This window comes from Dama dama, chromosome 15, assembly GCF_033118175.1.
Source record: "Dama dama isolate Ldn47 chromosome 15, ASM3311817v1, whole genome shotgun sequence".
NCBI classification, from domain to species: Eukaryota; Metazoa; Chordata; class Mammalia; order Artiodactyla; family Cervidae; genus Dama; species Dama dama.
In genome coordinates, this window is record NC_083695.1 from 71469770 (window position 1) to 71495480 (window position 25711).

Consider the following 25711-nt stretch of genomic DNA (forward strand, 5'->3'; position numbering starts at 1 on the left):
CTTCACTTAAGTATTATGATCTGTAGGTCTATCTATGTTGTTGAAAATGGCATAACATTATTTTATTATTTTTTATGGCTGAGTAATATTCCATTGTGTGTGTGTGTGTGTGTGTGTGTGTGTGTGTGTGTGTAATACCACATCTTTATCCATTCATCTGTTAATGGACATTTAGGTTGCTTCCATGTGTTAGCTCTTGGAATTTATGTTTAAATAGATGAGTAAACAATTCCAGTGATTTCAACACTTGTCCTTGTTGACCTCAACCATATTTAATGCTATCAAACACTTTCTACACTTTCTTCTTCTGTTATCTCAGGGCTCACAAGTTTGCTGATTCTCCTCCCTTGCTGACTGGTTCCTTCTCTCTTCTTTCTTGGCTTTTTTCCCTCTTTTCTGCTTCCCTAGATGGTCACCATCCTCTGAGGCATATCTGTGAATATTGCTTTTACTGCCTTCTCCTCCAAGGATCTTGTTCTTAATTAAGGCTTCGATTTTCACCTTTATATAGATACAGTCCCAGAGGCTAATCTAGACTCTGCTGCATATTGAATTCATCTTTCTTAATAATTGTTGGTCAAGAGGATGTCCTATTGATTCACTTTTTAACACTGAACTCATCATCTTCCTGAATCCAACTCTTTCCATGGCTTGCATGTACATTTTCATGATGTGGCAGTTTTTCCAGCTATGAAGGGGCTTAAAATACCAAAGTCGTGTCTAATTCCTCCATTCTCCTCCTACTGTGTCAGTAAATTCCATCTTCAGATGCTCTTGCATCTGTTCCTAATCTTATATTTTTGCCCCCAGGCACCACCTTGATTTAGGCCCTCATTTCTATTATCTTAGACCTGTGTTCTTCGAAGTGGAGCACTTAAGACAATCTACAAAGTTTTGGGAGAAAATATTAGAGTTTATACATATATACATAGTTTAATCTCAGTCTTTAAAATGTTCTATTATATATATATATTTATCTTGTAAACAATTTGAGCCATACATATATACAATATAATAATATTGTATAAATACTATAGTAATAATATATTAATATTGCCCACCAAGAAACCCTCAATTATTTCTGCCTGTTATGTTGAAAATATAGTCATCTGTCTGTCACTCAAGACCCATCAATCCTTCTTTTACTCTAGTGAGTTTGCAGGCTTTCATGTTCCTACTCTTTACCTTTATACCTTTGTTTATGTTTTTCTCTTCTTTTACTCTCCACTTGCTGTAAGAAGCAGTACTTAAGAGTTACTTAAGAGGAAAATGGATATATCTCAGTCTTTGAAATATTGTTTCATATAGGTTCAGATCTTGGTTCTGCCACTTTCTAGTTTCATTTGGCTAAGGCACTGATGCTTTTGAGCCTCAACTTTCTCATCTAGCAAACAGTAATAATAATCAGTTCTCAGGTTTGTTTTGATGAGTTATTGAAATAACATATGTATTGAGCTTAGCATCATGCCTGGCACATCCATAATACCTGTTCTATAAGTGGGAGCTGTTGCTATGGCTTACGCTACCCCTTTCCCAATTTTCTTTGTCTGATTCTCCCAAATTGTGAGATTGTGCAGGAAAGTGAATGTTGCCATAATGTAAATATGTTCACTAATGAGCTTGGAATTTATATGACTGTTATTACTCAGACCTCCTAACCAGCATCACGTGACTAACTCCTACCCATCTTGACATCACTGGTCTCTCTTTTTCAGTAGAATTGTCCAATGTTATTAGTACCCAACAGAAAGTGCCAATATGATGTAAAGCCGTTGTTAAGTAAAATTGTAAACTTTACAAAAGATGTCAAGTCTCATGAAGTCAATGCAAGAACTACTAGAAAAATGATGCAATCATATACAAAGGATGAATCAGCATCTGATAGAAAAAGAAAATTTAACAAGTAAAGTATAGGTACCTCAAAAGAATGTTTTATATCAAAGGAGTAAGAGGATTTGGGAGGAATTAATGAGGGCTTTGAATATTTCTGCTAAGGGAAATCTTTTAAAAACAACTAGTTTGAGCACTTAACCAAGATACGAAAAGCATTAACCATGAAATAAATTATGGGTAAATCTTACTAAGTACCTTAAAATTAAGAATGCCTGCTCCTTTAAAGAAGTCAAAGAAAGCAAGTCGCAAGCTCTATATATCTTTATATATAGAATATATTAAAAATCATAAGTCAATAAGAGAAAGACAACTCAGTAGAAAAACAGGAAAACTATGCATGTGAACAGGCATTTCTCAGAAGAGGAAACACGAATGATGAATAAACTTGAAAAAAATGTTCAACTTTATTTTCTAAGCAGAGAAATGAAATATACAACTACGTTGAGATACAATTTTGCAATTTCTAGAGGGATAAAAAATGTTTATCTATTGCTCTGTTATAAATCACCATTTATTTCACAGCTTAATGTAGTATAGATTATTTTATAATTTCAGTGGACCAGGAGTGTGGGTATGGCTTAGTTGGGTACTGTGCTGAGGAATGCCTGATGACATCAAGTAATGGCAAGGATGCAGATCAGTGGGGATTTTTACACAACGCTTTGGAAAATTATTTTACATGGTCTTACAAAATTGAACATTCATGTGTCTTGAAGATGCAGCAATTCTACTTTTAGGTCTATATGCTGGAAGCACTTGTACTTCTGAGCTAGGGAATATGCATGAGAATATTCCTAGCTACATTGTTGGTTAAAACAAAAACCCTAGAAACAGCCCGAATGCCCACCAACAGGAGAATGAGTACATTGTAGAATTCTCATTCAATAGAACATCAGGTAAACTACATGAACAGAAACACATGATGACATTAACAAATCTTAGAATCATCATGATGAATAAAACAAGCAAGTCAAAGGAAACTAGGTAGACTTGGATGTGTTTTTATAAAGCTCAAAGCAAAACAAAATTAAAATAATAGGTATATGATAAAACTCTATAAAAAAATCTAGGGAAGGATAATAATGAGATTCAGAATGGTGCTTACCTTGACTGATGGTAACAGTAGTGTAGTCACAGGGATGGGACAGAAAAAGGAATATACTGATTTAGGTACTAATGATGTTCTATTTCATAAAGTTGGTGATTGATTAGTCATGAGCATTCAGTTTGTTATTATGCTTTGTAGTTGTATATGGTATTGATATTCTTTTGTATGGTTGTTAAATAATAAAAATTTAAGAAAATGGTGTATTGCAGAAGTCAGATATATGAAGTTAAATCAAATTGTGCTATAAAAATGTTAGTTATACTAAAAAATCCAATCATTTAAATTGATTTTTGTTCTAGTAAGTAGTATATCATTACAATTAAAATATAAAATATTAAATAAGACAAGATAAACTTCTTTTTATGAGTTTTAGATGAGTTTTTCAAGGAGAAACATCTCATTTGAATTTTCTTCCTTACTATTTCCTATGAAAAATGATCACATTTCAAGTGGATGGACTTCAAGTGGCTTTAGCTATTAAATTTGTCCTTTGATAGTGAGGCCCTTCTGTAATTCATGAATACAAATATTGCTGCTACTAATATTACCACCAAGACCAATCTGAACTATTGATATTTCCCTCTCTGTGGTCCACCAAATGAATCTCATCTCTGCCTTTGAACCTATTCACAAACTGCACACCACTCCTACCAGCTCTCTGTAGGCCTGGCATTACTGTCTTGCTTTATGGCTTATTATTTGTTTTTCCTCAACTGAATAGTAAGCTCCTTGAAGTTTTTGACCTTACTTGTCTTTGTACGTATGACACTGGCATAATCATATGCATGTGATTAGTAGTAATCACATGTAGTGGTACTGGTACTAAAGAAAAACTTATTTGGCTTGAATTTATCTAGTCTTGTTTCATTACAAGCTTTAAGAAAAGACAATACTATCATTATTTAACATGTGCTAATTCTTCACATACATTAAGTTGCTAGTAAGGTACAAAGGTATAACAAACCAATAGTCGTGGTAATAAAGTTAAGGATGCTCTAGATAATTATATACCTTGTACAGGTCTTCTTAAACATATATTTGCATTTGGAAATGAAATCCCTTGTGAAAAGATCTCTCAAGAAAGTTTGTGTTAAAGAAGAAGAGAGAAGAAAGTCTGCATCGCTTATATCAGAAAGAAATAGAAAGCATTTTCTATTGTTACAAAAATGGTGAAGGTTAGTGCATGCAGATTTCTCCCATGCCTCATAAAACACTTAATCATCTACATCTGAAGCCAAGAACCACTGTGTAACCAAGTGGTTCCATGCTCATAAGGAAGTCAGCTGTGTAATTCTATTTCATCCCTGAATCTAGCATCTCCTATCCTCTCCAGGGGGCTTTACTACTTCATGACATCATAAACAAGATAGGTCCAGAGTTCAGTTTAGCTGACATTTTTGTTATAAACCTAATAAACAAGAAAGCCCCAAGGTATCAGCCATTATTTTTTCCTTTTCAAATGCTAGATAGAAATGTAATATGTTTACAAAGTTTCTAATTTATTTTCCTACTAATGAAAACAGGCATTCCTAGATAAATTAGGCAGTGTTCTGGAGTGCCTTTATAGAGAAAGGGAAGCAATTTTGTTTAAAAATTTAAATCTGGCTTTAGTCTTTTGTTAAAAATTGTGGATGGGGGTGGGAGGATAGAAAAGGACTGAAGCCAAGCAAAGAGGCAAAAGTGTATTGCATTTTTAATTATGGAAAAGAGTTATGTGTGCAATTAGAATTTCTGTGTTTAAGGAGGTTGTTAAAAAAGTCAGCACATTATTTAGTTGAGGACTGTAGTTAAGAATTATGCTTGCATTTTCATTCTTACATGTATCAGTATGCACGTGCACATACAAGCAAAGTTTTCAGAATTAAGTGAATACATTTGTAAGCCTTAAGAATTAAAAAAAGTATTTGAAACAACTTGCACTATCAGGAAACCACTGTAAACATTTAACTGAAAGATCAAGTGATTTCTTCAATTACATACAATATACACAATGGAAAGTTTAGCTCAAATCTATGAAACTTACAGTATTGGCTCACAGTATTGAATTATATACAAGCTCTGTTAATAGGAAGATGGTACCCAACGGCCTAATTCAAGTAAAAGTTCTCAAAATAAATATATCTTACCTCTATTGATGTGTCCTACTAAAATATGATGGGCATAGTTTGCTGACAATATAAATTGCAAGCAACAAAATTACTGAGTATCTCAAATGTGTCTAGATTAGTAGTAGGGTTGAGAGGGAGCTTTAGAACAATCCATTGTGGTTCTGACCTTAAAGCCTCATAATTCAATTGGAAAGAAAGAATGGGCTCATAAAGATTAAATATTGAAGTAACACAAATGGCATCTGTTGACATTTTGGAAATGAGATTTTCTGTATACTCTGTGAAGTAGGCTTTCTTGGAAGTAGGGTTACGGGATTTAAAAAAAAAAATCAACTTTGTCTGGAACCCATTGAGTGAGCAAGAGTGAAGGCAAGATAGGGGTCTCTTCCTTGGAATGTGTGACATCTAAACATCTGAATGGGTGGTTTTCACCCTGGCAGATGTAGATAAGTGTGTGTATTTGGATCGGGAGGAGAGTTGCTTGTTGCACATGAGTGAGCTAGTCCACAGGGTGTGGTAATCATTCCCAACGCTCGCCCAAGCAAACTGATGAATCCAGGATGAACAGAATCAATGCACTGGCATTTGCTAAGCTCAGATTCAGATTAAAACAGAATAAATTAGTTCCTCTTAGTCAGTTGTTGCCTCTAGTAGGTGAGCTGAGGAAGAAGAGCATTAAGTTGCCCACTGAATGTAAACTACCTTCTGTTTTCAGCTGAAGAGGCAAAGCAAAAGACGTGGGAAAGAAACAGACAGTGCATATAAAACTGTAGCTCAGTGGGGAAAGGGGTTCTGTTAACAACTCAATTTATTCCTTTGAGTTATAGCCAGAATAGCACTGACTCTTATTTGCATAGACTGTTCAGAACATAGACTTTTAATTTATTATTAGATGAAATACAAACACCTGAAGTCTGAGTGGTTCCATATCTGGAGTTTCCAATATGGGGTTCAGACTGTCACCATGTAATGACATCGTTATTTGAAGCTAATACTGTGATTAATTTCTTACCACTGTACTCAGCCAATATTGACAATGAGCCGTGCTGGTATCCAGAATCACTTGGCACTGATTCCTGCAGCAATAGAATCCATAAGCATATCTTACAGTCTGTTCACCTGAGAGACTGGGATGTCTAGGAAGAGAGCATTGTTTCAAGGATGGAAGTAGTATGGTTAATGTTATGCTCAGCCAAAGAGAGGGCTAGTCTCTTGGTGTTAATAGCTGAGCTTTGCCCCCCTCCCAATATAACTTCATAAAATAATTTAAAGTGTGAAGCATGCTACAAAGTAATATTGATGTGCATTAAGCACAAACTCTGAATAAATAAAGAAGTGCCGACCCGAAGATGTGATCTTTTGTTAGTGGGGAAATAATAAACTATTTATGATTTTCTTATGATGTTCCATTGGCATATGGTGCTTCTAACCCAGTGACAAATTAATTGACTTGGTTTAAAAAGAAATGGATGTGGCTTAATGAAGAAGGACAGGATATGTATTACAAGGCAGCTGGTTCTTCCACTGCTGGCTTATGGAGACAATATACATCGGACAGCTAATGAGTCTCTGTTGCATAAGATAGATTCTCTATATAATAGAATTGCATGCTTTGTCTCTAAATGGGGTTATTATACACACCATTGCACAATGTTTGAAGAGCTTGGTTGGCCCTTGTAGAGGGTTAGGAGAGAAATAAATTGGAAAACAATCGTACTTAAGACCTTCAATCCATCAAACACTCCATGTTTATCTAAATTACTAGCATGTTCTCCCCAAATACAAATCTGTATGATACACCCAGCTAGAATGTTAATGCTGACCAGGCTTCACGTTAGTTTTGTCAAAACCTAGGTTTTCTGTTGTAAGCATAGACCCAGGTTCACTCATGTTGAAGCCTGGCAGCACATTTCCACTACTAAGCTCCATTCCCTCTTCTCCTGTCTTCATCCTAAAGTATCTTTTGGTATTCTTTCCACCCACCGTGAGTGCACATGCATCACTTGTCCTGGTGGAGAAGGCAATGGCACCCACTCCAGTACTCTTGCCTGGAAAACCCCATGAACAGAGGAGCCTGATGGGCTGCAGTCCATGGGGTCGCTGGGAGTCAGACACGACTGAGCGACTTCACTTTCACTTTTCTCTTTCATGCATTGGAGAAGGAAATGGCAACCCACTCCAGTGTTCTTGCCTGGAGAATCCCAGGGACGGGGAAGCCTGGTGGGCTGCCGTCTATGGGCTCGCAGAGGGTTGGACACAACTGAATTGACTTAGCAGGAGCAGCAGCAGCACTTGTCCTGGGTTATTTCGCTCTCAGAACTTTTTGACTTTGAATACTCAGGCAGTTTTCATGATAATTCACTCAGTCTCTTCATTTCCTCTCCACACTTGTGGACCCTCATTATTTAGTCACTCAGTTATCCTTTAGAATAAACCTATTTCATTTCATTTTACAGCCACAATAAAACCTCAGGAAGTTACAGAAGACAGGATAAGTGGCAACATTGTCCACTCTGTGTATGAAGATTGCATGTCCTATTAGAGGACATGGCAAGGCCTGTCCAGATGGGCTGGGTCAACAGAAGGGGGCACAGAGTCATACTCTGACCTCTAATGCCCTCTCACCTGGCTTTGTACCTGGCTCCATTCTCCTACTGGTGTTATTGTGTTGTTGTTGTTCAGTTGCTTAGTTGTGTCCAACTCTTCTCAACTTCATGGACTGTAGTACGCCAGTTTTTCCCGTCCTTCACTATCTCCTGGAGTTTGCTCAAATTCATGTCCATGTAATCATGTAGCCTCTAGGAATTCTGTAACTCAATCTGACCCTGGTTTGTTATGTTCAGGGTTGTAACACATCTTCAAGCCTCAGAGGAGGTGTTGCAAGGGAACAGTGATCCTTCAGTATATTACGACAAGGTTTTTGACTTGTCGAAGGAATCACACACACCACTCATTCCTGTTGACCTTGCGATTCTCACCTGTGAGGTGAGGAAAAGATATTTGCTTCTTGAAGGCTTTTCTGTGACTCATTCCTCCTTCCTTACCAGGAACAATTGAAAAGAATTATGCCTGTGAAACGTCTGAGGGTTCTTGGAATAAGATGACCTTTTTCGGTTTAAGACATTATTATATCCCAAACCAGACTGCTCCCCCTCATCCCTGGGAGATTCTTTACTTTTTAAGTCTTCCTGTACTCTGGGTATAGAGAACAGTGAGATTAAAGAAATGGGCAAAACAGTTTCATGGGTTTCCCCACATATTTGTTACCCTCTCCAAACTGAATCTTGAAGTCTTGTCAGACATGTTATTTTTCCAACAGAGCAGGTGTTAAGTGGCTATAGAAAATAAACTCACCTCCTGATATCTTTCTCATTGCTGGCTGCATCCATTTACTGGGAAGGTTATATTGTGAGGTGTGATAGGAGGTGTTGTACAGCAAAGGAAAATCGCTACTTTGTAATTCTATTTGTCCAAGTTTTCTATTTTGTACTGGATTTTGGGTTTCCATGTCATTTATGAAGTTGTTTCTTAAATGGTAAGTATTATTTTGATATTTGTTTCTCTAGAATCTTACTGCCGTCTGACTAATCTTTAAGTTGAATACACTCTTGTGAAGGTAGAGTCGTGTTATTTGTAATAAATTTTCTATAATTTGGTCCGGAAAAGGAAAAATTAAAACAAATCTTACATTGTCATCAAATAATCTGTTTTTTTGCCAGAGAAGATAAATGTCATCTAAATAATAAGTAAAAGAAAATTCACTAACCAGTCATTTGATGACAATGTAAGATTACTTAGCTCTAGGTAAAAATTAGTTTCCATTTGACTGACTATTTCATTTAATGAGAGGGCTATTACTTATATTTTTTTCCTTAAACATAATTAATTACCTTAAGGAAGTGAGCGGTAAGTACAGAGACAAATGAGTAGACACACCAGTCTTTATCAATGTTTGTTCACATGAGTGCAGTTTAGAGAAATGGGAATCCAGAATTGAGATGCCTTAGAAATAAATCTTTGCTCCTATGTAATATCCTTAGTTCAAGGATTTGAAAACACGTTACAAGCAATTAAATTTCAGAGCACAAGTGGGAATTCTGTATTGTTTATTGGTTTAATTAAGTCATAGAATTATGATTTGCTTTGGAATCCTAGGAAGTCCTTTCCTTTAGTTCTACAAATTTGCATATCCTAGTTTTCCTGGATTTTTACTACTCCCTCAAACCAGTTCCAGATCTCTTTTCTTCCTATGTCATATTTCTTAAAAGACCCACTTTCTTTTTGTTACTTCTGACTTGGTCTTCAGCCTCTGTGACCTTTGCTCCTCATGTGTTACTCCTGGTTGCCTGGTCCTCAACCCACCCCAGAGGCCATGTTGAGTACTCTGTTCCTGTTTCTTCTCTTGATATCTTCTCTTTGATATCACTGACCATTCAAAGCATTCCTGCCTTTTTAGACATCAGTTTTTACTCTCCCTCATTCTCTTTCTCTGGGTATCTCTCTCTTACCTACCCCTTCTATGCTAGTTTTCTCAAAACTCTGGTTGCCCTGGTCCTCCCTGTAAGCCATCCCAGTTGATGGATCCATTCCCGTGACTCTGGACAAGACCCATCTCTAGATCCAACATGCTCCTCATTTCTCAAGTCTGAGACCTTACTTTCATCTCCTCTTCTAGATATTCCCACAGGGCTTCAACCTTAACATTTCAGGAACCCACTGATGGTCAGCAGAGAATGTAGTAGCAGTTCACTACCCCCTCTCTCTATCCTCCCCTGTCCCAGCCTCTTTGCCTCTACTGCCATCCCCCTCCAGACCTGAAGTGTCCATGTTAAAGACTCTGAGGTCCTCTTGGCTCCTGTTCCTTCTTTCCTCACTTGTCTGGTCATTCACCAAATCCCCCTGGTCCTACCTCAGAACTCTCTTCACATCTACCCACTTCCCCATTCTAGCCATCTTGGGTCCAGCTTTCTTCATCTTCTGCTTGTACTGGGGCTTATTCTGTTCTCTGATTTCCTGCTGGAGTCATTCCTCTGAAAACAAACCCAGGCATGGACCATGCCAGTTGCCTAAGGATGTGGTCCCAAACCACATTGCCAACCTACACATCCAGCCTTTGCTCTCTCTTCTCCCCTCACCTTCCCAGTGCACCTGCTGAATTGGACTTCAGTGCAGTTCAGTAACTCAGTCCTGTCTGATTATGCAACCCCATGGACTGCAGCACACCAGGCTTCCCTGTCCATCACCAACTTCCCGAGTTCACTCAAACTCAAGTCCATAGGGTCAGTGATGCCATCCAACCATCTCATGCTCTGTCATCCCCTTCTCCTCTCACCTTCAGTCTTTCCCTGCATCAGGGTCTTTTCCAATGAGTCAGTTCTTTGCATCAGGTGGCCAAAGTACTGGAGTTTCAACTTCAGCATCAGTCCTTCCAATGAATATTAAGGACTGATCTCCTTTAGGATGGACTGGTTGGATCTCCTTGCAATCCAAGGGACTCTTAAGAGTCTTCTCCAACACCACAGTTCAAAAGCATCAATTCTTCGGTGCTCAGTTTTCTTTATAGTCCAACTCTCACATCTCTACATGACTACTGGAAAAACCACAGCCTTGACTAGACGGACCTTTGTTGGCAAAGTAATGTCTTTGTTTTTAATATGCTATCTAGGTTGGTCATAGCTTTTCTTCCAAGGAGTAATAGTCTTCTAATTTCATGGCTGCAGTCACCATCTGCAGTGATTTTGGAGTCCAAAAAAAATAGTCTGTCACTGTTTCCACTGTTTCCCCATCTATTTGCCATGAAGTGTTGGGACCAGATGCCATGATCTTAGTTTTCTGAATGTTGAATTTTAAGCCAACTTTTTCACTCTTCTCTTTCACTTTCATCAAGAGGCTCTTTAGTTCTTCTTCGCATTCTGCCATAAGGGTGGTGTCATCTGCGTATCTGAGGTTATTGATGTTTGTCCTGACAATCTTGATTCCAGCTTGTGCTTCATCCAGTCCAGCATTTCTCATGATGTACTCTGCATATAAGTTAAATAAGCAGGGTGACAATATACAGCCTTGTATATTGGTCTTGATCACTGCCTCCTGTACAATGTCATGAACCTCCGTCTGTAGTTCTTCAGGCACTCTATCAGATCTAATTCCTTGAATCTATTTCTCACTTCCACTGTATAATCATAAGGAATTTGATTTAGGTCATACCTGAATGGTTTAGTGCTTTTCCCTACTTTCTTCAATTTAAGTCTGAATTTGGAAATAAGGAGTTCATGATATGAGCTACAGTCAGCTCCTGGTCTTGTTTTTACTGACTGTACAGAGCTTCTCCATCTTTAGCTGCAAAGAATATAACCAATCTGATTTTGGTATTGACCATCTGATGATGTCCGTGTGTAGAGTCTTCTCTTGTGTTGTTGGAAGAGGGTGTTTGCTATGACCAGTGCATTCTCTTTGCTAAACTCTATTAGCCTTTGCCTTGCTTCATTATGTACTCCAAGGCCAAATTTGCCTGTTACTCCAGGTATTTCTTAACTTCCTACTTTTGCATTCCAGTCCACTATATTGAAAAGGACATCTTTTTTGGGTGTTAGTTCTAGAAAGTCTTGTATGTCTTCATAGAACCATTCAACTTAAGCTTCTTCAGTATTACTGGTCAGGGCATAGACTTGGATTCCTGTGATACTGAATGGTTTTCCTTGGAAATGAAGAGAGATCATTCTGTCATTTTTGAGATTGCATCCAAGTACCTTGGACTTCCTTTCCCCTGTTCTATCACTGAACCTTGGCATAAAAAACTCTTCTTTTCTCTCTCTGCTTAGGGAAAAAATCTTACTCATTTCTCAAGGGACAGTTCAAATGACATTTTTGTGAAATTCCCTCCCAACTCCTCCAATCAGAGTTAGTCACTCCCTTCTTTTACTGGCCATAATGCTTTGTCGAAATTTTATGTCATCTTTGTCTCTTAGTCATGTGCTCATAAGTTTAGGTAGAGAGAGATGTTTTCTTCCTCATTTGTCTTATTATTCGTATCCAAATGCTGTGCACATCCTGGGTCCTTGATCAGGGTTGGGATATGCATAATTTTCAAAAATCGAAATATGGTTGATGTACAATATTATGTTCATTTCAGGTGTACTACATAGTGATTTGACATTTGCATATATTATGAAGTGATTGTGACACTAAGTCTAGTAACCATCTGTCCTCACACAAAGTTGTTGCAATATTATTATTATTTTTTTTCAAAAAGGGAGAATCTTTTAATAATTTAGCACAAAAATCAAGTGTGTTGCAATATTATGAACCAGTTTCCTTGTGCTGTATGTTATATCCCCATGGCTTATTTGTTTTATAACTGATGGCTCATAACTCTTAATTCTCTTCAGCTAAGCATCCCTCTAGCCCCCTCCCCTCTGGCAACTATCCAGTTGTTCTTCTTATCTATGAGTCTATGTTGTTTTGCTTGTTTTGTTTTTCAGATTCTACCTTTAAATGAGATCATATGGTATTTGTCTTTCTCTGTCTGACTCATTTCACATAGCATTATGCCCTCTAGGTCTATCCATGTTGTTGCAAGTTGCAAGATTGTATTTTTTTATGGCTAGTAATATCACTTTGTATACACATAACCCATCTTCTATATCCATTTGTCTATCAGTGGACACTTAGGTTGCTCCCATAGCTTGACTATTACAAATAATGCAGCAATGAACATTGGTGTTCATATATCTTTTCAAATTAGTGTTTTTGTTTTCTTAAGGTAAATACCCAGAAGTGAAATTGCTGAATCATATGGTAGTTCTATTTTTAATTTTTTGTGGAACCTCCACACTCTTTTCCAATTTACAAATTGGCTGCACCAATTTATAGTACCACTAACAGTGCACAAATACTCCCTTTTCTCCACATCCTCACCAACACTTTATTTATAGTCTTTTCTGATGATAGCCATTCTGAGTTGGTATCTCATCATGGTTTTGGTTTGCATTTCCCTAATGCTTTGTGATGTTGAGTATCTTTTCATGTGTCTGTTGGCCATCTGTATGTCATCTTTGGAAAAATGTCTATTCAGGTCCACTGTTTTTTACTGAGTCACTTAGTTTTTTATTTTTTGATATTGAGTTGTATGAGTTCTTTGTATATTTTGGATATTAACCCCTTGTTGGATTTATTATTTGCAAATATCTTTTCCCATTGAGTAGATTGCCTTTTCATTTTTGTTGATAGTGTACTTTTCTGTGCAAAAGCATTTTAGTTTGATGTAATTCTGTTTGTTTATTTTTGTATCCCTTGCCTGAGGAGATAGATCCCCCCCAAAAAAAATGTTTGTAAAGACTGATGTCAAAGAATTTACTGCCTGTTTTCTTCTAGGAATTTTTATGGCTTTAGGTCTTACATGTAAGTCTTTAATCCATTTCTAGCTTATTTTTGTATATGGTGTGAGAAACTAGTTTAGTTTGATAGTTTTGCATGCACCCTGTCCAGTTTTTCCAGCACCATTTATTGAAGAGGATGTCTTTTCCCCATTGTATATCCTTGCCTCCTTTGTCATAGTTTAATTGACCATACGAACATGGGTTTGTCACTATCTCTCCTAATCTGAATCATAACCTTTCTGGGTAGATAATTCTTGGTTGTAAGTTTTAGCCTTTCATCGCTTTGAATATATTGTGTCACTCCCTTTTCTTCTGAAAAGTCAGCTGATAATCTTATGGAAGTTCCCATGTATATAACTAGTTGCTTTTTTCTTGCTGCTCTTAATGTATCCCTATTATCTTTAATTTCTGCCATTTTACTTACACTGTATCTTGCTGTGGTGCTGTTAAGATTGATTCTGTTTGATACTACTCCCTATGCTTCCTGGACCTGGCTGGCTGTTTTCTTTCCCAGGTTGGGAAGTTTTCAGCTATTATTTCTTCAAATATTTTCTCTGCCCCTTTCTCACTTCTCCTTCTTGGGACCCCTATAATGCAAATGTTATTACACTTGTTGTTATACCAAAGTTCTCTTAAACTAGTACTCATTTTTTAAAAAAAATTCATTTTTTTCTTTTTAGCTTTGGTAATTTCTACTACTCTGTCTTCCAGTTTATCATTCCTTTGTATCATCTAATCTGCTGTTGATTCCTTATGGTTATTTTTTTAAAATCCCAGTTAATGTATTCTTTGTCTGTGTTTGGTTCTTCTTTATATTCTCTAATGCTTTGTTGAAATTCTTACCGCATTCATCCATTCTTCTATCAAGTTCAGTGAGGATCTTTATGATTATTACTTTGAGTCCTTTGTTGAATAGATTGCTTATCTCCACTTCCTTTAGTCATGTTTCTGAGGTTATGTCTTGTTCTTCCATTTGGAATATATTCCTCTGTCTTCCCATTTTGCTCAGTTCTCCGTGTTTCTTCCTGTGTGTTAGGTACATTGGTTACTTTTTCCAGTCTTGGGAAAATTGCCTTCTGTAGGAGATCTCCTTTGGAACAACACGCTCCCCTCTGGTCACCAGAGCTGTATGCTCTAATGGTGCCCCCGTGGGGACTGCATGTGTCCTCCTGTGTGGCAGGGCTGACGGCTGTGGGCGTGCTGGTAGGTGGGGGTGGTCCCTGGCCAGGCTGACTGTGAGGCCACTCCTCGTGCGGTGATTGCCAGTCCCCTGGAGGGCAGACTTTCCATGTGGTGGGCTGCACAGCCTGGGGATCGCGAGGCTGCTGCCGACCAGCTGATGGGCAGGGCCAGGGCTCTCTGTGGCCTGTTGCTTGACTGGATGAATCTACGAGTGAATGTAATCAGTGTGGAGCTGAGAAGGACCTTAGGATGATCCTGAATCATCCTGACCATGCTGTTAAAGTCATTGTCCTTGTCTTGATGGGACTGTTTATCTCCACTTGTGGTTATGCTCTCCACCAGGAAAAGGAGAAACTGTATGTGGAACTAAAGCACATCCTGGCTCGGCAGCCTGGGCCCGAGGCTGCGGAGCAGCTGCAGATCTATCGCCACACACTGCGGGAGAAGACCAAGCAGCTTAAAGTAAGTGGTAGCCTCTGCGCCTTCCTAGCTGAAGGATGGCCTCACTCTGGGAACACCCCTGGATAAGTCTACTGCCATGGCACGAGAAGCCAGTCTCCCAAAGGCTGCTCTCCTTTGAAATCACTTTTTTAGTGTTCCAGTCCCAGGGCAAGCCTCAAAGCTACCCCTCTGCTCCTAGACTAATAGACTCCCACAAAACAGGTAGACGAACAAGTGGAGAAACAGTTGGAGAGAGGATGATGGCAATGGAATGGAAATTTGGGGAATAGGGTTTATGTGGATTATCTCAACGTGATTTGGAAGATTTGGATGGTGGGGAAGAACAGAGGAAATATTTTAACTCTCTGGCCCACTAAAGCAGACCACCGTGTCAGAGCAGGTTTTTACTATTCATTCCACCTAAAATAAATGTATGCAAAGCACAGGCCACTCCCCGGTCCCCGAGGGCCTTACTTCAGGGCTATCTAAATAAGTAGTCAGGAAGGGGAAGTCAAATCATTTTAGGATTCTGTTAGCATAAGTTCTCTTCTAAGGGATACAAGAACCTTAGCTGGGGCGATGGAATGTTTTACCATTACACATTTTAAAGTTTTCTCAAAAACTGTGTGTTCCCACTCTATTTTCAGCTTTACCTCCTAAAAAAGTACTTAGATATTCTTGGCATGCTAGGGAAGCCTTGTACACATACACATGCACAGACTGTAGCATATGCTAGCTGAATTCTGACACTTACCTGCGCAACGATGGTAATAGTCATTGCCTTTCTGCCTGGGGTAAAATAGATGCTGTGAGACTAATACGGTACTGATCCTTTCACAAAGAGAATGTTGTAAAATCACATCCTTTTACTTTAAAAAGGCAGATGAAACGGAAGTGTAATGAAAGCATTAATTTTCAACTTACCAGTCTAAGCATTCGTTTTACATGGGTATCCTGAGACATAATTTGAGTTTTGAAGAGGCATAATCTTTTGATTATTTTCATCCCTTTAAACAATTGAATATAACAAGCAAAATAAAAACTTATTTTCTCAGGAGTTGGGTGTAGATTAGAAAAGCACATTTCTCTTTACACTACTGTCAGATAGGCACTCAGCAATGGATTGCATTCAGTGGTTCATAGAAGGATTTTGTCACCTTAACCCTTTATCTCAGGGTATCCAGATATTTTTCTCTGAATGACATGTGACCCCTAGTGGAAGATTCAGCGGTGCATAGTACCAAGCCTGCCTGTCAATTTGTCCTCATGATCTGGACTCTGTTAAGAAATTCCACGTTCATTATTTGGAAACAAGATCTTTGTTCCTAAGTTCAGTTCAGTTCAGTTGCTCAGTTGTGTCCAACTCTTTGCGACCCCATGAACCACAGCATGCCAGACCTCCCTATCCATCACCAACTGCTGGAGTCTACCCAAAACCCATGTCCATTGTGTCGGTGATGCCATTCAACCATCTCATCCTCTGTTGTCCCCTTCTCCTCCTGCTCTCAATCTTTCCCAGCATCAGGGTCTTCTCAAATGAGTCAGCTCTTCGCATCAGGTGGCCAAAGTATTGGAGTTTCAGCTTCAACAGTTTAACTATTAGGGCAAATTTTCTTCCAACATGAAAATCATTTTATTTAGCTTATGATAACATGGTCAGAATCCTTAGTCAGGTAGGATAGATAGAATCACAATAGTTAAGAGGAAGGAATTCAGAAGCAGTGTGTATGAGTGTGTGAAGTTGCTTCAGTTGTGTCCGACTCTTTTCAACCCTATGGACCAGAGTTTGCTAGGCTACTCTGTCCATGGGATTCTTCAGGCAAGAATCCTGGGCCAGGTTGCCATGCCCTCCTCCAGGGGATCTTCCTGACCCATATCTCTTATATCTCCTAGCATTTGCAGGTGGTTTCTTTAACACTAGTGCCACCTAAGACACCTGTTCAGAAGCAGATGAACACTCAAAAGATAAAGATTGCCTTTTATGTAAATTTTTAAAGGTAGAGAGCTAGAGGAAAAACATTTGCATCTTTGCATGTCCCTTACAATGATAGCCTCCCTTTTCCCCGCTTGGTTTTTGTTGGGGGCAGCCCTGACTCCAGCATCCTTTACACATCTGTTTAGATGAGTAAATGCCTTCTTTTTTTTGTCCAGCCTGAAACCAGTAGCATCTTCTGAACGCAACAGAGCAAGAGGCAGGTAATTAGGCTTCCTAACACAGCCCCTCACATGTAGTACCCTCTCCCATGCATATGTCATAGCCCTCTGCATCTTAGAGGTAAATATCCCAGTGCTCCGGTAAAGAGAGAACCTGTGAATAGTCCCAAAGGGTGCAGTAAAGAGATGACTGACATTCAGCAGAACAACAACCTTGGAAAACACATAAATTGAATGCCTACTTAATGGTGGTGGTGGCAGGATGATTCTGAATAGTTTTTACAATAATCCTCGGATGAATCGCACTGCCTAGTAATGACTTTTCTGAACATTTTAAAAAAGGCTTTAAGAAGCAATTTTATAGTATATGTCTGGGAGTTTTTCTCTTTTGACTCTCAATATTCTTGAGTGCATTACACCATTCATATGTGAGCCTGTTTGCATGTGCCTGATAGCTCTCCTTTTAAGCAGGGGAATGAGGTTTCATTAAGTTGGCCATTGGATTATGAGTCTTCAGAACGTCCATCAGATTTTTATCCAGATACAGACCTTGAACTGGTAGAAGTGTGCAGATTAACCGTTAAACCTGGGCATGGTTTTGTATTTCTAGCCTCACCAAGGTAAGTGGCAGCAGATTAAAAAGATTATTCAGAAAAGGATATTGTCTCACCATGTATCTTCTGTTAATGCTGCTTTATTTGTCATACTAGGTTTTGTCTTCAGAATTGAATATGTATGAGTCACAGAGCCAAGAATACAAGTACGAGATCGAAAAACTTACCAATGAACTGCTGAATTTAAAGAAGAAATACCTTGCTCAGAAACGTAAAGAATACATTCAGAAGTAAGAATCAGTCAAATGTTCTAGTTTTGTTGTGCCTTTTAACTGCAGATGAGAAAAATAATTGTGGACAGCTACAGAGTCACAGACCTCACTGGGGTAAACTAAGTCAGGGGTGAGCAAATGGCATTCTGCAGGGTCACTCAGTGGGTTGTCAGAGCAAGATGGGTGTCTTGTCTGACACTGAGACCCCTCCTTAGGACCCTAACAGGGATCCATTAATATCAGCTCTCTGGTGGACCTCCTGTGAAGCAGAGGAAACCTAGTGTGATATTTTCCCCCACATCGTTCTCATGGTTTGGGGCTGATCATGCCAGGACTGTGCCTGCAAAGAAGGTTCACAGTCAGTGTGGTATGTGCTGAAGCATACTCACATTTAAAACCACAGGTAATTTTGTTAAGAGGCCTGGGTTTGCTGAAGCTGTGCCTTCTAATAATATAGCTGGACCACCATAATTATGAGCAGTTCACACACACATAATTTTCACCTATGTTTTAGATAAACTATTTCTGAACCCTTTCTCTGTCTAGCGCCTGACTTCTATATCTGATGTAGGGTGTCAGCATGGGACACCTTTCTTCTAGGAGATGATATTGCACGTGTCAGGTGAACATTTTGGGTTTCAGTATGGCTATATGCCCAAGAACAAATGTTCTCTTCACTTTGTTATTGTTTTCCGAATCCCGGGGTGAATGAGGGGACCAGATGAATCTGTAGGCTTGAACCTTGGCTGTATGGCATTGCCCAAGTCACGAGTTCATTCCGCAGAGGCTCACACTGTGAGTTGCAAGTCAGGCTTGGTATGTCATCCACATGGACGTTTCAAGGACATGGTGAAAGAGGGTCTGAATGCATCCATTATGGTTCATTAGTGGCAAATAGCTATTTAAAGTAGCTAGATGCAAATTCATTTGCCAGTAAAAATCCACCCTTTTTATAAATCAGAATATCCCCTCATTCCACATTTAAATGACAGTTCTTAGTTTCCTTTGGCCTTTTGATTCTCCCACCACACACACACACAGTTTTCTGGACAAAGAGAACATACTGACTGACAGAAGGATGCCCCTCTGATAGCTGGGTTCAGTTCAGTTGCTCAGTCATGTCCAAATCTTTGCGACCCCATGGACTGCAAGCATGCCAGGCTTCCCTGTCCATCACCACCTCCCAGAGCTTGCTCAAACTCAATGTCCATCAAGTTGGTGATGCCATCCAACCATCTCATCCTCTGTCATCCCCTTCTCCTCCTGCCTTCAATCTTTCCCAGCATCGGGTCTTTTCCAAGGAGTCAGTTCTTTGCATCAGGTGGCCAAAGTATTGGAGTTTCAGCTTCCGCATCAGCCCTTCCAATGAATATTCAGGACTGATTTCCTTTAGGATGGACTGGTTGGATCTCCTTGCAGTCCAAGGGACTCTTAAGAGTCTTTTCCAATACCATAGTTCAAAAACATCAATTCTTTGGTGCTCAGCTTTCTTCAAGGTCCAACTCTTACATCCATACATGACTACTGGAAAAGATATAGCTTTGACTAGATGGACCTTTGTTGGCAAAGCAATGTCTCTGCTTTTTAATATGCTGTCTAGGTTGGTCATAGCTTTTCTTCCAAGGAGCAAGCATCTTTTAATCTCATGGCTACAGTCACCATCTGCAGTGATTTTGGAGCCCCCCCAAAATAAAGTCTGATAGCTCAGCCCCTCCCAGGGGCCCATCTACTATAACTGCACTGCCCCAGGCAGTATGCCACTTGTGGCTATTTAAATTAAAGTGAATTACAATTAAATAAAATTAGAAATTCAGTTCCTTAACTGCAGTAGTCACATTTCACCTACTTAGTAGCTGTATGTGGCTAGTGGCTAGTAGATGCTGCATCTGGAAGGCCAGGTACAGGGCTTTTCTACCACCATGGAAAGTTCTAGTACCCTGCTCTAGGCTCTCTGCTTTTGCCTTGATGCTTATTCCTTGTGACTGACCTCTCCAGAGGGTGTCAATGGTGGTTCCATTTAGTTGGGATCCATAAACTAGAGGGAGACAGAAAAATATGAGTTCTTAGGAGAACAGCAGGAAAAAAAAAAAAAAAAAAAGATTAAGGAGCTGAAGTTTTCCTTCAGCTATGACCAGGCAAGAACAAAAGTGCTGAGACAGTTTAGACTGAAAGGAAAAAGGCTGAAGGGAGTCATTAGGATGGTCTATAAATACATTAAAAAGATCATGTAAAGGAGACATTATTCCCGTTAGTCGGCTTAGATCAGGCCAGAAGCATTAAGCTTAAGTTCCTTTGGAGAGGAAAGTTTAGGTTATTTGAGGCAAGAGAGGGCAGGAGGAGGGGAGCCTTGCCTGCATCTAACAACAGTCAGGAGGTAGACAAGTTGTCAGAGTACTCGAAGGCGGCGTCTTTGCTGGATCCACTCAAGGCTAAAGCTTTTGTCCTATTTATGGAGGATGGTTTTCATAATAATGAAATCAATTCTGCTAAGAGACAGCTGAATTGATGAACCAGTCCTCTACAGATTCTTTCCAAATGGAATAATTTAGAATAATCTCTGCAGATATTCTCCTCACACATACTCTTTATGAAATATCAACTCATATCATTTTTACCTTTCTGCTTTTTTTTTTTTTTTTCATTTTTCTCAAACACCATTTTTGTCATGCTCCAATCCTGACCTGTATACCCCCACCCACCTGTCCTTGACTCCCCTACTCTATACCCCACGCTGGCCTGGAGTCTGCAGTACAAGTCAGGTTGTTTTGCAAAAAGTAGAGTTCTTTTCTCTGAAGTAACTCATTTCTAGTAGTCAGCTCTAATTGGTTTTAATCTTAGTAGTTTGCTCAATTTTTATTTTGAAAAAGAAACTCCAAAGATGTTTTCTATAAGGCCGTAATTATGCAATAGGTAATCTATATAAATTTAAGATACTTCTACAGGAAACCTGAATATGTGTGTGTGTGGGTTCATTTAAAGAAGATCTATATAGAAGATATATTGTAGATTTTATGGAGTTTCTTCCTTTATCTATTGCCAAATGTACTATCTTATTTATATTTCCCAGCTTTTCCTGTGTTTTAAACTATTTCTAATAATAACTGCTGCTCATCTAAAGTTATAGGAAAATTTGTATTTTATTAATGTCCAAGTTTGATGAAAATGCCCTGTGTGTATATGTGTGTGTGTATGATAAATACAAGTTTCCACTGAAACTTTGGAATATAAAAGTTGGTAAATGATGAATTAGTCATTATAATTGAGCCAAGAGAAAGATTCCTCTAACTGATCTTTGGAACTAAACAAATGCTTTATAAAATAGAAAGATGATTACAAGTCGGGAGCCTCTAGGCCCCAGCGCTTGAGCTATAATGAGGCCTTCTGTCTGTATTTAGATCAACATTAGGAAGGCATGTTTAATTGTGTCTTTCCCTAATTCTATGTGTTATCAGTAACACCTAATTACGTTTAAACCACCATCTTGTCTCAAACTGGAAGCTTTGATCAAAGCAGTTTTTAGTGGTTAACTCACCCTAAGAACTTAACACCAAACTTAGAAGAGGAAAAAGATGGTAAGAAAGTTAACTCTCACCTCCTCTTACAGAAACAAAGACAGAATAAGCATGGAGGACACCTTCTCAGTGGCCAAACCAAGCGGCCCTCGTTTTACTGGGGGTGGATTTCCCCTCAGCAAGTCATCCAAGGCGAAGTCATAACTCGAAGCTGTTGGCTGGGTCCTTCTGAACAACTCATTGGAGTTCACTCTGGAACATTTTGGAGGAATCTCTTTGAAATTCCTTGGATCGCAGACATTTAGGGAAATCAGTCCTCAGATTCCAGGATGGAAAGAAATGCAGAACTATTATAGTCCTGTACATAGAAGAGTGATGACTTTCTATTTAGTCCACATGGATATTAACAGAGTGTAATTATATCTATTCAATCAGGTTGAATTATATCAATTCAACCATTGCATGAAGCAGATCTCTTGTTACTACCACATTTATTTATTTTGCAATGCACCACATCTAGATACTCTGTATGGATGCAACTGGAGCCTAATTTCTCTGACAGACACTGGTGCATAGATTTAAAAATGTTTTTTTTTTTGAAATGCAATGTGTTCTTATTAATAAGAATCTATTTTAATTATTCCTCATTAATAAGTCATTGATGAGATGAAAAAGGTGGACACACTCTAAACTATTTAAAAAGTGTTTTGAAAGTGATTTCTATGTGGAATTTCTTTTCAGGCCTGGCGTATGAAAACCTATTCCAAAAAGACATACTAATAAATACTTCATCATAAAAAATAAAAAGAACCCTTGTAGAGACCTCAATCTTTGTTTTGGTAAAATACATAAAGCTTAAAACTACTGTGAGAAATGTTTAACACAAAGATGTGACTCAGAGGACCAAGACTGTAAAATGAGGGGTTTGGGCTGGTATCCTCTGAAGATCTGTCCTCACATTTGGAGAGCAGAGTTACAAGGGACAGAGATCTGTTTGGTTTCCAGGCTGAAGGCCAGCATTTTGAGTCACTAAATCCATTGTATTTTCTTTATTTTGAAACCACAGTTAGGTGGGCATCAGTTCAAATTTCCCCTGTTTAGAGTGTTCACTCAGTAATATTGGTGTGGGACACTCTGGCCATCTTTCTCACAATAACTTGACCTCTGTAATTTTTAAAAAAATTATTGAGGAGTAAGTAGCTCATGGATAAGCAAGGATAGTATAAGTGGATAACTTCATTTCATTCATCATGAGCAGGAGACTTAAGGATCCCAAGATGTTTGTTTAGATTATCCAGAGAGGTGGGAGTTTAGAGGGATTGAAAATCATGTTCTTCTGTCCCTCTTGGTTCACCACCAGAAGTAGACCCAAGGCAATGATGGCCATGAAAGTGATTGATTCTGCAGTGATCCCAGGAAACGCCCTAAGAGTGGGGACGTGGGACACCAGGCTAAGGCACAAAGTCAAGTTCTGCAGTTGCAGACTTTCACTGGACCTTGCAGGGGTCTCTGAAAACAATGTAATCACATCTTAGAGTTGGTCCCATCAGGGTGAGGGAGCTGGAATATTTATACCGTCAGGCTTCCAGTCACTGACCAAGGACTGCTCTGGAGGGGTTCTTTTGGTCTTCCCTGCTGGTAGGCAAAGCAGATCTTAGACAAAGAGGTGGCAGTTGCTGACTGTTGGAAGCAGAAGTGGTTAAGTGCTAGGGAACTGAGTCAGGCAGCATCATCCTCTGCTGCTTCTCCTACATGATCCCAATTGAGATCTGCAGATGGAAATCAACCTCCAGGGTAGCTGGTGAATCTGTGATGAGCTGTGATCATCATCAATTTGTATACCACGTGGGAGCATGAGGATGGTTACATCCATGAGAGAATTTGCTTAGAAAACCTTAAACCTAAAGAATCACGATGGGGGCATTTCTATTTTTGAAAATCACAGATGCTGTCTTCCCTCAGAGCCAACCAACCGTATGCTAAGTCCCCTGTGTACACACCCTCAAGTTGTGAACTTTCAAAGATGTGAACATGGGTTCCATCAGCATCAGACATGAGTAAAATTGCAGCTTGTCCTCTGTCTCCTGTTGCTGTCAATCCTTCAGCTTTACCATCTCCCAGCTCCAGTTAGTAACTCTTCTTGCCTCTTCACTTGATGCCAGCCCCTGTATGTCACCTGTTGTACTGTACTACTGTAAGATTAAAAATGTTTTCTTTATTTTTGGTGTTTGTTTTCTATGTATTATTTGTGTGAAAAGTATTATAAACCTACTACAGTATGGTATCACATAGCCGATTGTGTTAGTTGGGCACCTAGGCTAACTTTGTTGGACTTACAAACACATTGGACTTACATATGTGCTCTCAGAACAGAACTTGTTCATGTGTAGGGGACTTACGGTATTCTGTTCAGACAGAAGACTTTTGCAGGTAAGGTGAGGCAAGGCAGTTATGACATGTACAGCATTGGAGGGTTTTCCAGCTATTCAGGGACAGTTTGAAGTATAGCCATAACCAACTTCCTTCTGAGCCCTTGGGAGGCTTTATATTAGGTTCACTTCTCTAGGGATGGGGCTTCCCTTGTGGTTCAGCTGGTAAAGAATCCACCTGCAATGCAGGAGACCTGTGTTCAATCCCTAGGTTGGGAAGATCCCCTGGAGAAGGGAAAGGCTACCCACTCCAGTATCCTGGCCTGAAGAATTCCATGAACTGTATATGTAGTCCATGGGGTCGCAGAGAGTCAGACACAGCTGTGACTTTCGCTTTCACTTTCTTTAGGGACATGGGGTCTGTGATTCTTGATCTATCGCAGTATGGCAGAGACTCTGGAGACATGCCAGGTTCAAATCCCGGCTCATTTTAACAACTGAGTTGAAGATGAAATGAGTTAATGCTTAGAGCAATGTCAGGCACATAGTAATTGTTCAGTATCTACCATTATCATTACATAAGAAATATCTTAAGTTATGAAATTTGAGAATAATAGTTATGTTATACTTTATTATATCACTTATAAAGATGATTCTTTGTTTAGAGGGTAAATGCATTAAAATGTCTGGAGGAAGTTATATTTGCTCATGTAATTTATAGTTTAGTATCTTGCAGAAATGCCGTATTGGGGACTTCATGAAAACATCTGTTTATTTTCCCTGTAGTTTTGATCTGGGGATAGATCCTTCACTTTCAGAAGTCAGAGCTTCCAGAGGGAAAGACCCTGGTGGCCTCTTGCTGCCATCTTCTTCTTGTTTCTATCCATGTAATGGAGAAGGGTGGTCAGCCTCTGCTGATGGCCTCTGATCGTGGTCCCATCAGCCGAGATCACACAGGCTCTGGGAGCTGACACAGCAGCTCTGTAAGCTCACTGTGCTGATGTTCAAGGGGAGGAAGAGTAAATTAAGGCTAGAGAAAGGGGAGATACTGCTGCTGCCTTCCATTTACTGTACATCCTGACAGCCCAGGGTATTATAAGCAATAAGTACTTAGGTACAGGTGTTGCCACTGTAGCCACAGTACGAAAATGAGCTATTGAAAACACTGAGATTTGCAGATCATTAAAGATAACTGAACTCGCAGTGGGCCAAGGTGCTTTTAAAATCACAAATTTGAGCTGCACTGTAAAGCAACGTTAGGAGGTTATACAGTAGTGTCATGTTTACCCTGGGGTTTTGAGCATTTCAGAAAGGAGTCCTGTTGCTCAACCAGTCACTGACTCTCCACTGGGCTGATGGGGGGCTGGTATGGTTTCTCTGTTGATGGAGAGAGACATGATAAAGAGGACTCCCTGGTCATTATTTGCTGATCATAGCTTCTCAGCAACTGCTCTTATAGCCAGGATTTTATTGTGCTTACCTCTGAAGAAATTGGTCAGAGCAAAGGTTTGTTGCTGTGATAAGCCATAGAGATAGAAGTGGCCATGCTAGGAGGAGATGGCAGCAACTCTTCTTGTGATGGGCTATAATTTTGCTATAAAAATTTATCCAGGGTTGATAACTGTTGTTTGGTTTCCTGGTTTGCTCAACCAGATTCTGAAGTTTGACCTAGGGCAAGATACCCATCAGAAAATACTATGTCATGACTTTAGAGCAGAATGGCATTGCAGAGCCTAGACAATT

General features: G+C 39.3%; 1 protein-coding gene across 8 annotated transcripts in view; it reads left to right on the forward strand.

Annotated features, from left to right (window-relative positions):
• CFAP58 (cilia and flagella associated protein 58) overlaps positions 1-24504 on the forward strand; it is a 128100-nt gene extending 103596 nt beyond the window's left edge. For all 8 annotated transcript variants that reach the window (XM_061162574.1, XM_061162570.1, XM_061162571.1 and 5 more), the window contains 3 exons: positions 15009-15128; positions 17972-18105; positions 21692-24504. In XM_061162574.1, coding sequence (XP_061018557.1) covers positions 15009-15128; positions 17972-18105; positions 21692-21803 — 366 coding nt within the window. In that variant the 3' untranslated portion in view covers positions 21804-24504. The remainder of the gene's footprint in view (positions 1-15008; positions 15129-17971; positions 18106-21691) is intronic.
• The last annotated feature ends 1207 nt before the right edge of the window (positions 24505-25711 follow it).